Raw genomic sequence first — 13,189 nt, forward strand, 5'->3', positions numbered from 1 at the left:
ACAATATATACCAGGTATGATAGCTTCAAACTGCTGTTAGTATGGTTAAAGAACAGTCAATAATTTATCAAGGACAAAAGGTTGTAAAAGGACAGCACCTTTTACTACTTAAAATGTTTCTTTTCTCTTGACTTAACCAGTTTCCCCCATGTTGAAATTGTCCACTCTCTCCCCACACAAAAAGTAGAATTTATGTAATACCTTTTACCTGCACATTTATTCTTTTAAGCAAATAGACTGTCCAGTTAAAATTGGGGTAGATGCTCATTGACAAAAATCTGCAATGTCAATAGAATCACCCAGATTTAATCTTCTGAAATATCAAGGAACATACATAGTGTCAAAGAGTAACCATTATTTGCATGCACACTTATCTCCATCTGGATATTCACCCAGAGCTTTTTCAAATGAGATTTACCCTCTGGGGAGAAAAAAAAGTTGCCATATTGGTAATGTCCCATTGCTTCCCAGCAAGCCAGAGTACTTGCAAGTCACCCCTAATTTCTACAAGCATTCACATTCCTCCAGTTTGTCTCCCAAACCGCTGCTCACTATATTTAATAGAATATATACTTTTAATGTACAATCTCAGGTAAGCAATTTGACCAGGGAGTGCAAAAGTCCAGCCAACGTTTGTTAATATTCATACTTTCCCTTGAGAGGAGAAAGCACTGGATAACGAGAAGCCAACTTCACACCTTGGTGGTCAAAGGGCAGATTCTCAGGCCTCATGTGCATCTTTACTGAGCTCGCCATTGCAGCAGACTAGGGAACAAACTGTCACTCAAGCACAAACCTGCCGTGGAATTACAGCAAAATCAGAGATGCAAGTGTAAAATTTGGTGCAATAAATGTCCACTGTTTTGGCTCTCATGCTTACATGTTGATTAGAACCACGAGGCCCAGACACTCGTTCATAATTTCCTCCCCAAAGGAACTATTTGCTTTAAAACCAGCTAACTGCTCTGCAATGTTAATCCATTTTTTTAACCATTAGTTGCTGTGCTAAAATAGGAACCAAGAAAATTAAATGCCCCTGTTTAGAGATCTGGGCCACAATATTTTCTAAGCAGGAGCAATATGTTTACCTTGTACTTTAATTTCCCTCCAACCCCCCCCCCCAAAAATCAATTTGTAAGAAAAAGAGACAAAAAATAGAGAACCAGATCCTCTGAAGGTGGTTTGTAGATAGATACAAGAGTAGTGCACGGTGACAGCCTGTAAGGGTTGTAACTCAGACATTATTTGGAATATCCTGTCCCTCAAGGTTTGGCACCAAACTTAGTTGAAAGTTTTCCCACGAAATTCATCACTTTGGGGTTGTTCTGATACTTTGAGATGTTGGCTGGGTTCTGGGCCACATCTTGGAATGCCGCCATTATCTCAGGATCCTGTGGAGAGAAGCAATTCAAAGTGCATACAAGGTTTACAACTGGATGCAATAAGTATTACTTCATCAACTTTAAGATTCCCTGGGTTTGAATGAAGAATTAAATATTAGACAAGGTTCCAGCTTTGCTCCCTTGCACGTGGCACGTCAATAGTTCTCAGGCAAAGTGGTAAAATGAACAAGGAAAGCACTCAGCAGGTCAGGTTGCATCTGTCGGGAGAGAGAAGTTCGTATGAAGGGTCTGACCCGAAATATTAGCGGTTTCTCTTCCCAGAGTATTTGCAATGTTTCTTTTTAATTTAGATTTCCACCATGTGCAGTATTTGTTTTGATTTTCCAACAAGGTGGTGTTCTGGAGAGATCTGATTAGCAATCATTCTCGGCTACAATATGGACCACATTGCAAAGTTTGCACCAATATTGTTAGAACATTACTGCACTGCAGACCCTCCAACCCACAACGTTGTGCCGATTATTCAATGGTTTCATTCAACCAAACTGGCAGCTCTACTTCAGATGCTATTGCTGACTGGGGGAGCAGGGCCACGACCTTTCAGTGCTTCTGCTTGCCCAGCCTTCATGCCCAACATCCTCTGCACAGGTTTAACTGCCTGAAGAACAGGGCCAACGGCTGTTTTCCTTCCATCAATTGCCTTGCAGGTATATATCCCAGATGGCAGCACCTCACTTTTGGCATGGGTACTAGTTAGAAAGAAAGCCACCCTGCCAGAAAGGGAATTCTACAGAGAAGACCACAGCAGGTGGACGAGATCAGTGCCACAAGAATGCATCTGGGGAAACATCAGTCAGTCCCACCAGGTTTCTACATGGAGCAGAAGTAGCTAATTGTGGCTGCTATGGCAATCTCTAGCTTGGAGTTGGCAGCCAAAGGCAACCAGCCTCGGGGAACCAGGACTTGGGTCCAGGATTCATGCAGGTGCGATGACCTTGGGTGCTGATGGCTTCTTAATCAAGGTCGAGGTGGTGCAATTAGATATCTGAAGCTTGGATTCTCGGCTGAACATCAAGCTACAAAGGCATCTGTGAAGGGTCTCCCTTGCCTCTGGATTAGTTGGTGACTCTTTGTTTGCCTTTGATGGGCAGTAAATGGAATCTTGAATCCAAAATCTTAATTCCCATCTCCCATCACAAACTCAGTTGAATATGGTCACAAGGTATCAGTGAACTGTGTGTGGAGAAGCACAGAAGCATGTCACTACTTTGAGAAAAGGAAGAATAACAGCATAGGGAACACTTTTCCTGGTTTCCCTATCAAGTGAAGCTCCTTGGCTTACAACAAGCCACAGGAGAAGACACAAAGAGCTGATAAGACCAAGCTTCTTCATTCAGGCAGGGACCAAATGGAAGAACAAGCATCCTTGTAACAAGTAGACAGATCCAAAAACAACTTTGATGTTTAAACCACAGATCGAGTACCTAAAGATCTCACCACCTCCGGCAGCCTTGTAACCTCTGTCGTTGCACGGCTTGTTATTCTATTGAGAACCACGCTGCAGATATACAAACTGCACCATTGTCAAGGCTATTTCTAATTGCCCTCAAAGATGGTGGAGAGCTGCCGATTTCACCCATGCAGTCCTCTGGTTAAGGTAACTTCAACAGTGTTGCTGGTGTGGGAGTTCCAAAGTTTGAATCCAGCAATGACAATGTACTTCCAGGTCAGATTGCGTGTGACATGGAGGGGAACCTGGGCAGTTTTCCTTGCACATGAAGCCTTCCTTCAAGGGGTTTGGTTGTTATGCCTCAGCAAGCCACGTCAACAATCCGAATCTCACCTTCAAATCAGAGCATCGAAGGGCTAAAGGAGGAGGATTCAAATCCAACCCATCCATACAATCCATCACAATCCACCACTGCTACACTGAATCCGGAGAGCGACTGTCAAAAGCATTATATGACAAACTCTCAATTAATACTAACAATCATTACCTGCATAGCTGCAAGCACCTCTGGATCACCAAGAAGTTCATTGAGACCTGGCATTCCGGGCATTCCTCCCATTCCGGGCATTCCCCCTGGAAAACCACCAGCGCCACCTAAGTCAGAAGGAAACATTAGGTTGAAGTTGAATTTCAGTAATTGTCCTACAATATATAATGAAATCTTCCAGTGAAGGATGGAATATCTGTTGTAATAAGGTGACTTTTGGCCAGCCCAGGACTTGAAGAGCAGGGATTAATCCAATACTCAGCAGGCCTTGGTTAGCAGGAGATCCTGTCAGACCAATTTGATTTAACTGCTGCCCCATCCAATAGCAAGTTGATATTCAGTCTAGATAGTGGTTTTCAACCTTTTTCTTTCCACTCACACCACCTTAAGTAATCCCTTATTAACCACAGAGCACCTATGGCATCCAGGTCTAGAACTGTAAAAGTTGCTATCTTTGTGTGAAAATTAGTCCCAGAAAGAAACAGCACATTTCCAGTATTTACTCTGCCAGCAGAGCAAAGAACCCAAATGTAACCAGGAGATGGTCATATTTTATGCTGAAAGCTTTGATCTGGACAAGTCTGGCCTCATTGGCAGTGCCAATTTACAGGTTCAATGTTAATTTAATCTGATACAAACATACGAATTAGCCTCAAGCCTGCTCCATCACTTAAGAGCTCATGTGATTGTAACCTCAACTCCACATTCATGTCCACCATTAACCTCTCACCTTTGATCAAAAAATCAATCTACCTCTGCCTTAAGAATATTCAGACTCCATAAGACAGAAGCAGAAATAGGCTATTCAGCCTATCAAGTCTGCCCTGCCATTTAATCATGAGCTGATCCATTTTCCCCTCAGTCCCACTTCTCAGTTTTCACCCCATAACCTTTGATGCCCTGGCTAATCAATAACCTATCAATTTCTGCCTTAAATACATCTAATGACCTGGCCTCCACAGCCCCCTGTGGCAGCAAATTCCACAGATTTACCACCCTCTGGCTAAGAAAATTCCTCCACATCTCTATGCGGACGCCCTTCAATCCTGAAGTTGTGCCCCCTTGACCCAGGGAAAAGTGTGACAAAAGTGAACTTAGGTCCCTTGGAAAATATGGGGAAATTTCTATTGTGTAATGTGCTGAGGCCTTAAACTATTACAGTACAACTCCAATTATCCAAAATATTCAGAACCGGGCCTTTAATCGGATAAAGTTTATTGGAGAATTAGTCAATTTAAAAAAAAACAGTCCAGTAGCAACAGCAAATTACTTTTAACGATGTTTAAATAAAAACAAACAAGGGAAGGATGTTTAAGCATTAAAATGTTTAATTCTCACCAATCACTGGCACCTCCCCAATGAGGCCCTGCTCCTGCTGGGAGAGCCCAAGGTCCCCAGTCAGTTCAGCTCCAAAAAAAATTCAGATAAATGAAGATTCTGGAAAATCTGATTTTGGATAATCAGAGTTAAACTGTACTTTGTTTCAGTTTTCATACTGGAAGACACGTCTAAAGCCAAATAATTGTTAACGAAGTGACAGAAGGGAAAGACGTCAATACTATTGCTGTCACCAGAGGTAGTGCTGAGTAACTAGTGGGTCTAAAGGGAGCTACATCCCCAGCCTTGATAGAATGCATCCCAGGTACTGAAGGAATTGGTGAAAGTTATAGCAAAGGAATTTGTAGTAATTTACCAAAATGCTCTGGACTCTGGGCAGGTTCCTGGTAGATTGGAAGACATTAAATGCAACCTCACTCTTATATATAAAAAAAGCATGGTAGGCAGATAACAATAAGCCAGTTAGCATAATGTCTGTAGTTGGGAAAATTAAGGAAGACGTTGGGAAAGAAATTGTTCCATGAGGCAGGTTGTGTTTGAAAAATTTACTTTAAGCTCCAAGTATATAATGAGTGGAGTGGATAGAGGGGAACAGTTGGATGTTGTGGACTTGGATTTCCAGAAGTCACATGACATCCATAAGAGAAGGATACACAGTTTGTGGATAACATATTAGTAATGATAGAGGATTGATTAACCAAGAGGAGGGAAAGTTGGGATAAATGATAGTTTCTCAAGTCGGCAATCAATGGTGAGCAGAATGCTACTATAAGAGGGTTGACAACAAGAGGGTTGTTGGTTCTAGGTCCGCAATTGCTCACGATATTCAGTAATGATTTGGATGAGGGTACCAAGTGCAGATTATCTTAAGTTTGCTAATGCCACTAAATTGAGTGGATTATGCAGTCTGCAGAAAGATATAGATAAAGTGGGCAGATAATAAATGCAACATCATCCACTTTGGAAGGAAAAACAGATCAGGTGGTTATTCAAACAGTGAAAGATTGCAGTGTGCTGTTGGGCACAGGGACGGGAGTGGTTGTCCATGGTTTGTGGGTGCAACAGGCAATCAAGAAGGCAAATGGTGGGAGGAATATAATGGTGTAATTAAATAGCTTTAACTTTTGTTTAATTAAAGCCCCCAGAACCTACCTGTATCTTGCTGGACGTGACTAGTAGAGTAGGAAGACAGCAAGAGACAAGAAAATAGTGAGTAAAGATTAACAGAAAATGGAGAAGATGCAGCCTACCTCAATCTTAGAGCCTGGGCCTCAAGTTCTAAAGCTTCTAAGTACAACATATGCGATGACCGCCTATTTGAAGCCAGTAACAGCACCACCTCTCCAGAGAACTGAAGAAAAACGCTGCATCTGTACAGATCTCCCCAGAAGAATACCAGAACGCACTGCACACGTGCAAAGTTTTATACCCACGCATGCTCAGATCGGATGAATTCAACCCTGATTGGAGACTCAACGGCACCACTGTCAGTGGTGCTGTTGGTACTATGAACTACATGCTGGTACTGAGATGCTGTCAGAAACATGTTTTTTTGGACAGGTAGAAATCAGGAGAAAAGGGAGATGAAGGAGAAACAGATAATGGTGAAGAGTGCGGTGAAGAAGGAGGCTCAAGGAGGTCCATTGGAGAGTCGAGGTCAAGGCTCAACCATAAAAGATCTTTCATCAATGATGATGAGTCAATTCCAGATTTTAAAAGATGAAATGCAGAATATTAAAAGTGATGTGAAGGACATTAAAAGTAATAAAAATATGCTACAGAAGTTAAAGGTCAAAGAGTGGAACTGGACGTGCAGATTGTCAAAAATAATGTAGATATTTCCATAGAGAGGGTTGAAAGTTCAGAAACTTTGAGAAAAGATGGGCATGTTGGAAAATCATAGTAGATGGAACAATGTTAACATTGTTGGTCTTATAGAAGATTTTGAAGGAAGTGGAGAACCTGTAGAATTGTTTCAAAATTGAATTCCTTATATGGTGGAGGCAACACCCAAGAGAGAAGGAATATTCATAGTATTCGAGTAGGCATAAAACATACTCAAGGATTGATATGTTTTTGTTGTCAGTTCATATTCAAGGGAGAAAAACTGAGCATAAAGCTAGACTACTATCGGATAGAACTGGAAGACATCCCACTGTAAGGGATACTGGAATGTGAGGAGTCAAGCAAGTGCTCATTAGAAATGAAGTATTATGGGTTAAATCAGGGTGAAGGGATGCTGGAATGGGAGGAAGGGTTAGGAAGGGTTATAAAAGTATAATAAAATAAGGATCTTCAAAACAGGATAGCAAGTAAATAGCTTTAGCAAGTCTTGGGGATTGATTAATGAGTAAAGAACAAAGACATGATATTTCCTGGCTAACAAGTTTGCAGGAAGGCACATAAACTGATAGGAAGTTAGAATCCACGTGGGCAGAATTACCTAATGCTAAACCAATCCAGGAGGCAGAAGAATGTTAGGGGGAAGGTATCTCTGTACTGAAATGAAATGTACAAAAGTTGGGTCAGCCTCAGTATCTGTGTGTATTCCCAGGGTAAGGGGAAGCACCCAACTTTGCATTGTTGTAATAGTATAATAAATGTTCTTTGTTCTCAATTTTTGTCTCGAGCAAATTCTGTGAAGGTACTTCTGTTTCTCACACCACCAAGAACATATCTTCTTTGGCTTGGCTTCACGGATGAAGATTTATGGAGGGGGTAAAATGTCCACGTCAGCTGCAGGCTCGTTTGTGACTGACAAGTCCGATGCGGGACAGGCAGACACGGTTGCAGCGGTTGCAGGGGAAAATTGGTTGGTTGGGGTTGGATGTTGGGTTTTTCCTCCTTTGTCTTTTGTCAGTGAGGTGGGCTCTCCGGTCTTCTTCAAAGGAGGTTGCTGCCCGCCGAACTGTGAGACGCCAAGATGCACGGTTTGAGGCGATATCAGCCCACTGGCGGTGGTCAATGGGGCAGGCACCAAGAGATTTCTTTAGGCAGTCCTTGTACCTCTTCTTTGGTGCACCTCTGTCACGGTGGCCAGTGGAGAGCTCGCCATATAACACGATCTTGGGAAGGCGATGGTCCTCCATTCTGGAGACGTGACCTACCCAGCGCAGTTGGATCTTCAGCAGCATGGATTCGATGCTGTCAGCCTCTGCCATCTCAAGTACTTCGATGTTAGGGATGAAGTAGCTCCAATGAATGTTGAGGATGGAGCGGAGACAACGCTGGTGGAAGCGTTCTAGGAGCCGTAGGTGATGCCGGTAGAGGACCCATGATTCGGAGCCGAACAGGAGTGTGGGTATGACAACGGCTCTGTATACGCTTATCTTTGTGAGGTTTTTCAGTTGGTTGTTTTTCCAGACTCTTTTGTGTAGTCTTCCAAAGGCGCTATCTGTTGTCTATCTCATTGTCGATCCTTGCATCTGATGAAATGGTGCAGCCGAGATAGGTAAACTGGTTGACCGTTTTGAGTTTTGTGTGCCCGATGGAGATGTGGGGGGGCTGGTAGTCATGGTGGGGAGCTGGCTGATGGAGGACCTCAGTTTTCTTCAGGCTGACTTCCAGGCCAAACATTTTGGCAGTTTCCGCAAAACAGGACGTCATGCGCAGGAGAGCTGGCTCTGAATGGGCAACTAAAGCGGCATCGTCTGCAAAGAGTAGTTCACGGACAAGTTGCTCTTGTGTCTTGGAGTGAGCTTGCAGGCGCCTCAGATTGAAGAGACTGCCATCCGTGCGGTACCGGATGTAAACAGCGTCTTCATTGTTGAGGTCTTTCATGGCTTGGTTCAGCATCATGCTGAAGAAGATTGAAAAGAGGGTTGGTGCGAGAACGCAGCCTTGCTTCACGCCATTGTTAATGGAGAAGGGTTCAGAGAGCTCATTGCTGTATCTGACCCGACCTTGTTGGTTTTCGTGCAGTTGGATAACCATGTTGAGGAACTTTGGGGGGCATCCAATGCGCTCTAGTATTTGCCAAAGCCCTTTCCTGCTCACGGTGTCGAAGGCTTTGGTGAGGTCAACAAAGGTGACGTAGAGTCTTTTGTTTTGTTCTCTGCTATTTTCTTGGAGCTGTCTGAGGGCAAAGACCATGTCAGTAGTTCCTCTATTTGCGCGAAAGCCGCACTGAGATTCTGGGAGAACATTCTCGGTGACACTAGGTATTATTCTATTTAGGAGAATCCTAGCGAAGATTTTGCCTGCAATGGAGAGCAGCGTGATTCCCCTGTAGTTTGAGCAGTCTGATTTCTCGCCTTTGTTTTTGTACAGGGTGATGATGGTGGCATCACGAAGATCCTGAGGCAGTTTTCCTTGGTCCCAACAAAGCTTGAAAAACTCATGCAGTTTGGCATGCAGAGTTTTGCCGCCAGCCTTCCAGACCTCTGGGGGGGATTCCATCCATACCTGCTGCTTTGCCACTTTTCAGTTGTTCAATTGCCTTATATGTCTCTTCCCGGGTGAGGACCTCATCCAGCTCTAGCCTTAGGGGCTGTTGAGGGAGCTGGAGCAGGGCGGAATCTTGGACTGAGCGGTTGGCACTGAAAAGAGATTGGAAGTGTTCTGACCATCGGATGAGGATGGAGATCTTGTCGCTGAGGAGGACTTTGCCGTCTGAGCTGCGCAGCGGGCTTTGGACTTGGGGTGAGGGGTCGTACACAACCTTTAGAGCCTCGTAAAAACTCCTGAAGTCGCCAATGTCCGCGCTGAGCTGGGTTCGCTTGGCGAGGCTAGTCCACCACTCATTTTGGATCTCCCGGAGTTTGTGCTGAAGATGGCTGCATGCGCGACGGAAGGCTTGTTTCTTCTCTGGCCAGGACGGCTTTTTAAGGTGAGCCTGGTGGGCAGCTCGCTTCTTTGCATATAGATGGAGGTTAAACTCCATGCTACTTAAAAGGCAGGAATTTAGAGAGTTTAATGAATGCCAAATTATAACATATTTTGAAATAAACACTGAATCAGTGAAAGACAAATTTATATTATTGGACGCAATGAAGGCCTTCATTAGAGGGCAGATAATAAGTATATAACTTAGATGAAAAAGGACTACAATCGGGAAATAGAGCAGTTGGAAAGGGAGTTAGTAAGTACAGAAAAGGAATTAGTAAAAAGGGATGATATAATGAAAAAATTGGCAGACAAAAAAATAAAATACGGAACATTACAAACATACAAGGTGGAGAAGAACATAATGAAAACAAAGCAAAAGTATGAACTGGGAGAAAAAACACAAAATATTAGCCTGGCATCTTAAAACAGAACAAGCTAAAAGAACTGTATTGGCATCAAGGGAAAAAGACAAATAAATTACATATAACCCAATAGAGGTTCATGAAAACTTTATGAACAATTATACCAAACTGAGATGATAAAATGGAAGAGTTTTTCACTAAAATTGAACTGCCAAAATTGCAAGAAGAACAAAACAAACTGATAAAACCATTTGAAATAGAGGAAGTACAGGATATATTAAAAAAGCTACCGAACAATAAAACACCAGGAGAGGATAGATTTCCAAATGAATTTTATAAAACATTTAGAATTATTAATTCCTCCTCTCCTGGAAGTAATGAACCAGATAGAAGAAACACAAAACTTGCCAGATTCATGTAAGACACCAATAATTACAGTAATACCAAAGACGGGGAAGGATCCATTAACACCAGCATCATATAGACCAATATCGCTATTTAACTCAGATTGTAAGATAATAGCGAAATTATTAGCAAACAGATTGGCCGACTGTGTACCAAAAATAGTAAAACAAGATCAAACTAGATTTATTAAAACGAACAGCGGATAATGTCTGCAAACTTATTAATCTAATCCACACAGTTCAAGGAAATAAGAAACTAACAATGGCTGTTGCTCTAGACGCAGAAAAAGCCTTTGACGGAGTAGAGTGGAATTACTTATTTAAAGTATTACAAAAATTCAATCTACCAGAAAAATATATAAATTGGATTAAAGCATTGTATAATGGACCGCTGGCAAAGGTAACAGTAAATGGATATGTATTGAGTCACTTTAAATTAAGTAGGTCAACTGGACAGGGATGTCCACTATCCCTCTCATTGTTTGCCTTAGCAATACAACCATTGGCAGAACTGATAACAGAAAGTAAAAGGGATAAAAATTAGGGAGAAGTATAAAATCAGCTTATTTGCAGATGACATCATAGTCTACCCAACAGAACCAGAAATATCAATAAAAGAATTACATAAGAAATTGAAGGAATACGGAGAAATATCAGGGTATAAGATCAATGCAAATAAAAGTGAAGTGATGCCAATGAGTAACGCGGATTATACAGAATTTAAAAAAGAATCACCATTTAAATGGCAAACACAAGCAATCCGATACCTAGGGATCAGGTCAAATAATAACTTAAGCCACTAATAAAGAAATTGGAGGAAGACTTAGAACATTGGAAAGAATTACCGCTAACGTTGATGAGGTTAAATGGAATTAAAATGAATGTGTTCCCAAGGATACAATACTTATTTCAATCGTTACCAATTCCTTTAACAGAGAAATTCTTTAATGAACTAAAGAGAATAATAAGGAAATTCTTGTGGAAAGGGAGGAAACCAAGGGTAGCATTAGATAAATTAATAGAGAGATATAACCAAGGTGGTTTGCAGTTACCAAACTTCAAAAATTATTATAGAGCCACAAAATTAAGGTATTTATCAAATTTTTACCAGACAAGGGAAAAACCAGACTGGTCAAAAACAGAACTAGATAAAATAGGGAAGGTGGTACCGGAACATATAAGAGGGATGAAAAGCTGGTGCAATATAAAAGCTCACCAGTATTGCATCATTTACTTAATATATGGAAGAAGATCCACTTAGAAAGGAAAAAACTGAATTACCAAATACAAAAATTGTTATTGACGCAAAACCCATTAATCCCTTTTACAATAGATAACCTTTCCTTTAGAGAATGGGAGAGAAAAGGAATCAAAAGAATAGAAAATTGTTTTTTGGGAAACAATTTATTAACATTTGAACAGTTGAAGTACAAATATGGAATAACTCATGGTATAATGTTTGCATATCATCAACTGAAAGCTTATTTAAAGGATAAATTGGGAAACAGATTGAGATTACCAGAAGGAAGCAGCTTTGAATATGTGATTAGACACAATGATAATTAAAAGATTTATAACGAACATGTACATTAAGTTGCAAGATAAGGAAAATGATGAAATAAGCTATAAACCTAAACAAAAGTGGGAAAAGGTTTTAAACTTTAAGATAAAAAATGAAGCATGGGAAAAGTTATGTTCTGGAACTATGAAGAATATAATAAACACAAGGTTACGTATGATACAGTATAATTGTTTACACATGCCTCAAAAGTTAAAAGAATGGGATCCAACATTATTAGATAGATGTTTTCGCTGTAATAAGGAAACGGGAACAACAATTCATACAATTTGGGCATGTGAGAAAGTGAATATGTTTTGGGAAGAACTAAATCAAATATTAAATAAAATCACAAAAAAATAACATCCAAAAAATCCACAGATCTTTCTTTTAAATAACACAAGAAGTAATGAATTAGGCTTCAAATTGGATAAAGCGCAAAAAAAAGATTCATTATGATCACCTTAGCAGTAGCAAAAAAGTATATAATGTCAACTTGGAAAATGGAAGAGAGCCTGAGAATACAGCAATGGTACATGGAAATGAATAAATGTATTCCACTGGAAAAAATAACATATAATTTAAAAAATAAAGTCACATTATTTGAACAAATTTGGGAACCATACATGGAACATAACAGAGAGAGCTTGCCTTGGACCTCCACCCACTAAAATGATAAGAAAAGACAAAACTATTTGATTCAGTGCGTAAAAACAGATGATGCATTTTTCTTGTTTATTTTTCATTGTGTGAAGACATTGTTTTATGGTTTTATTGTACATGTTGAATATTTATTTGTTTTGGAGGGGGGTGGGAAGGGGGGAGGGAGGGTGTGGGGGGGGGGGGGGAAGGAGAAAATGCCACTGTGTATATTTAATGAGAAACGTTTGTATACATTTTGGTTGATATGGTTCACAGTGTGAAAAATTAAAAATTATAATTTAAAAAAATTTAATTCCTACAGTTGTGGGAGAAGAAAATTTTCCAAATGAAATCGAGTTAGAGAGAGCTCATAGAGACTTACGGAGGATGTCACAGCCAACTCAATTGTCTAGAGCTGTATTAATTAAATGTCTACGTTACCAAGGAGAAAATTTTAAGACTAGCAGTTCAAAAAGCAAGACAAAATATGCGACCTATGATTAGTGATGGAAAATCTCTTTTTAATGCGGATTTGAGTAAGGCAGTGGTCGATAGAAGAAAATAATTAAACCCAGTTAGGTGATTCTTTGGAAGAAAGGTTATAAGTTTACTTTCAGATATCCAGCTATATTAAAGGTGTTTCTGGACAATAGCCAACCTAAGTTTTTCGTGGAAGAATGAGAAGCAAGGGGTTTTGCAGAATCACTTCCTTAACTAA

The 13,189-nt window shown here is 40.6% G+C and overlaps 1 protein-coding gene across 1 annotated transcript in view; it reads right to left on the bottom strand.

The window, feature by feature from the left end:
- Positions 1–198: 198 nt before the first annotated feature.
- st13 (ST13 Hsp70 interacting protein) overlaps positions 199–13,189 on the bottom strand; it is a 43,749-nt gene continuing 30,758 nt past the window's right edge. The window contains exons 11-12 of the mRNA XM_069909030.1: positions 3,341–3,447; positions 199–1,391 (exon numbers count right to left, since the gene is read on the bottom strand). Of these exons, the coding sequence (XP_069765131.1) occupies positions 1,263–1,391; positions 3,341–3,447 (236 nt within the window). The 3' untranslated portion in view covers positions 199–1,262. The remainder of the gene's footprint in view (positions 1,392–3,340; positions 3,448–13,189) is intronic.

Source organism: Narcine bancroftii, chromosome 13, assembly GCF_036971445.1.
Source record: "Narcine bancroftii isolate sNarBan1 chromosome 13, sNarBan1.hap1, whole genome shotgun sequence".
NCBI classification, from domain to species: Eukaryota; Metazoa; Chordata; class Chondrichthyes; order Torpediniformes; family Narcinidae; genus Narcine; species Narcine bancroftii.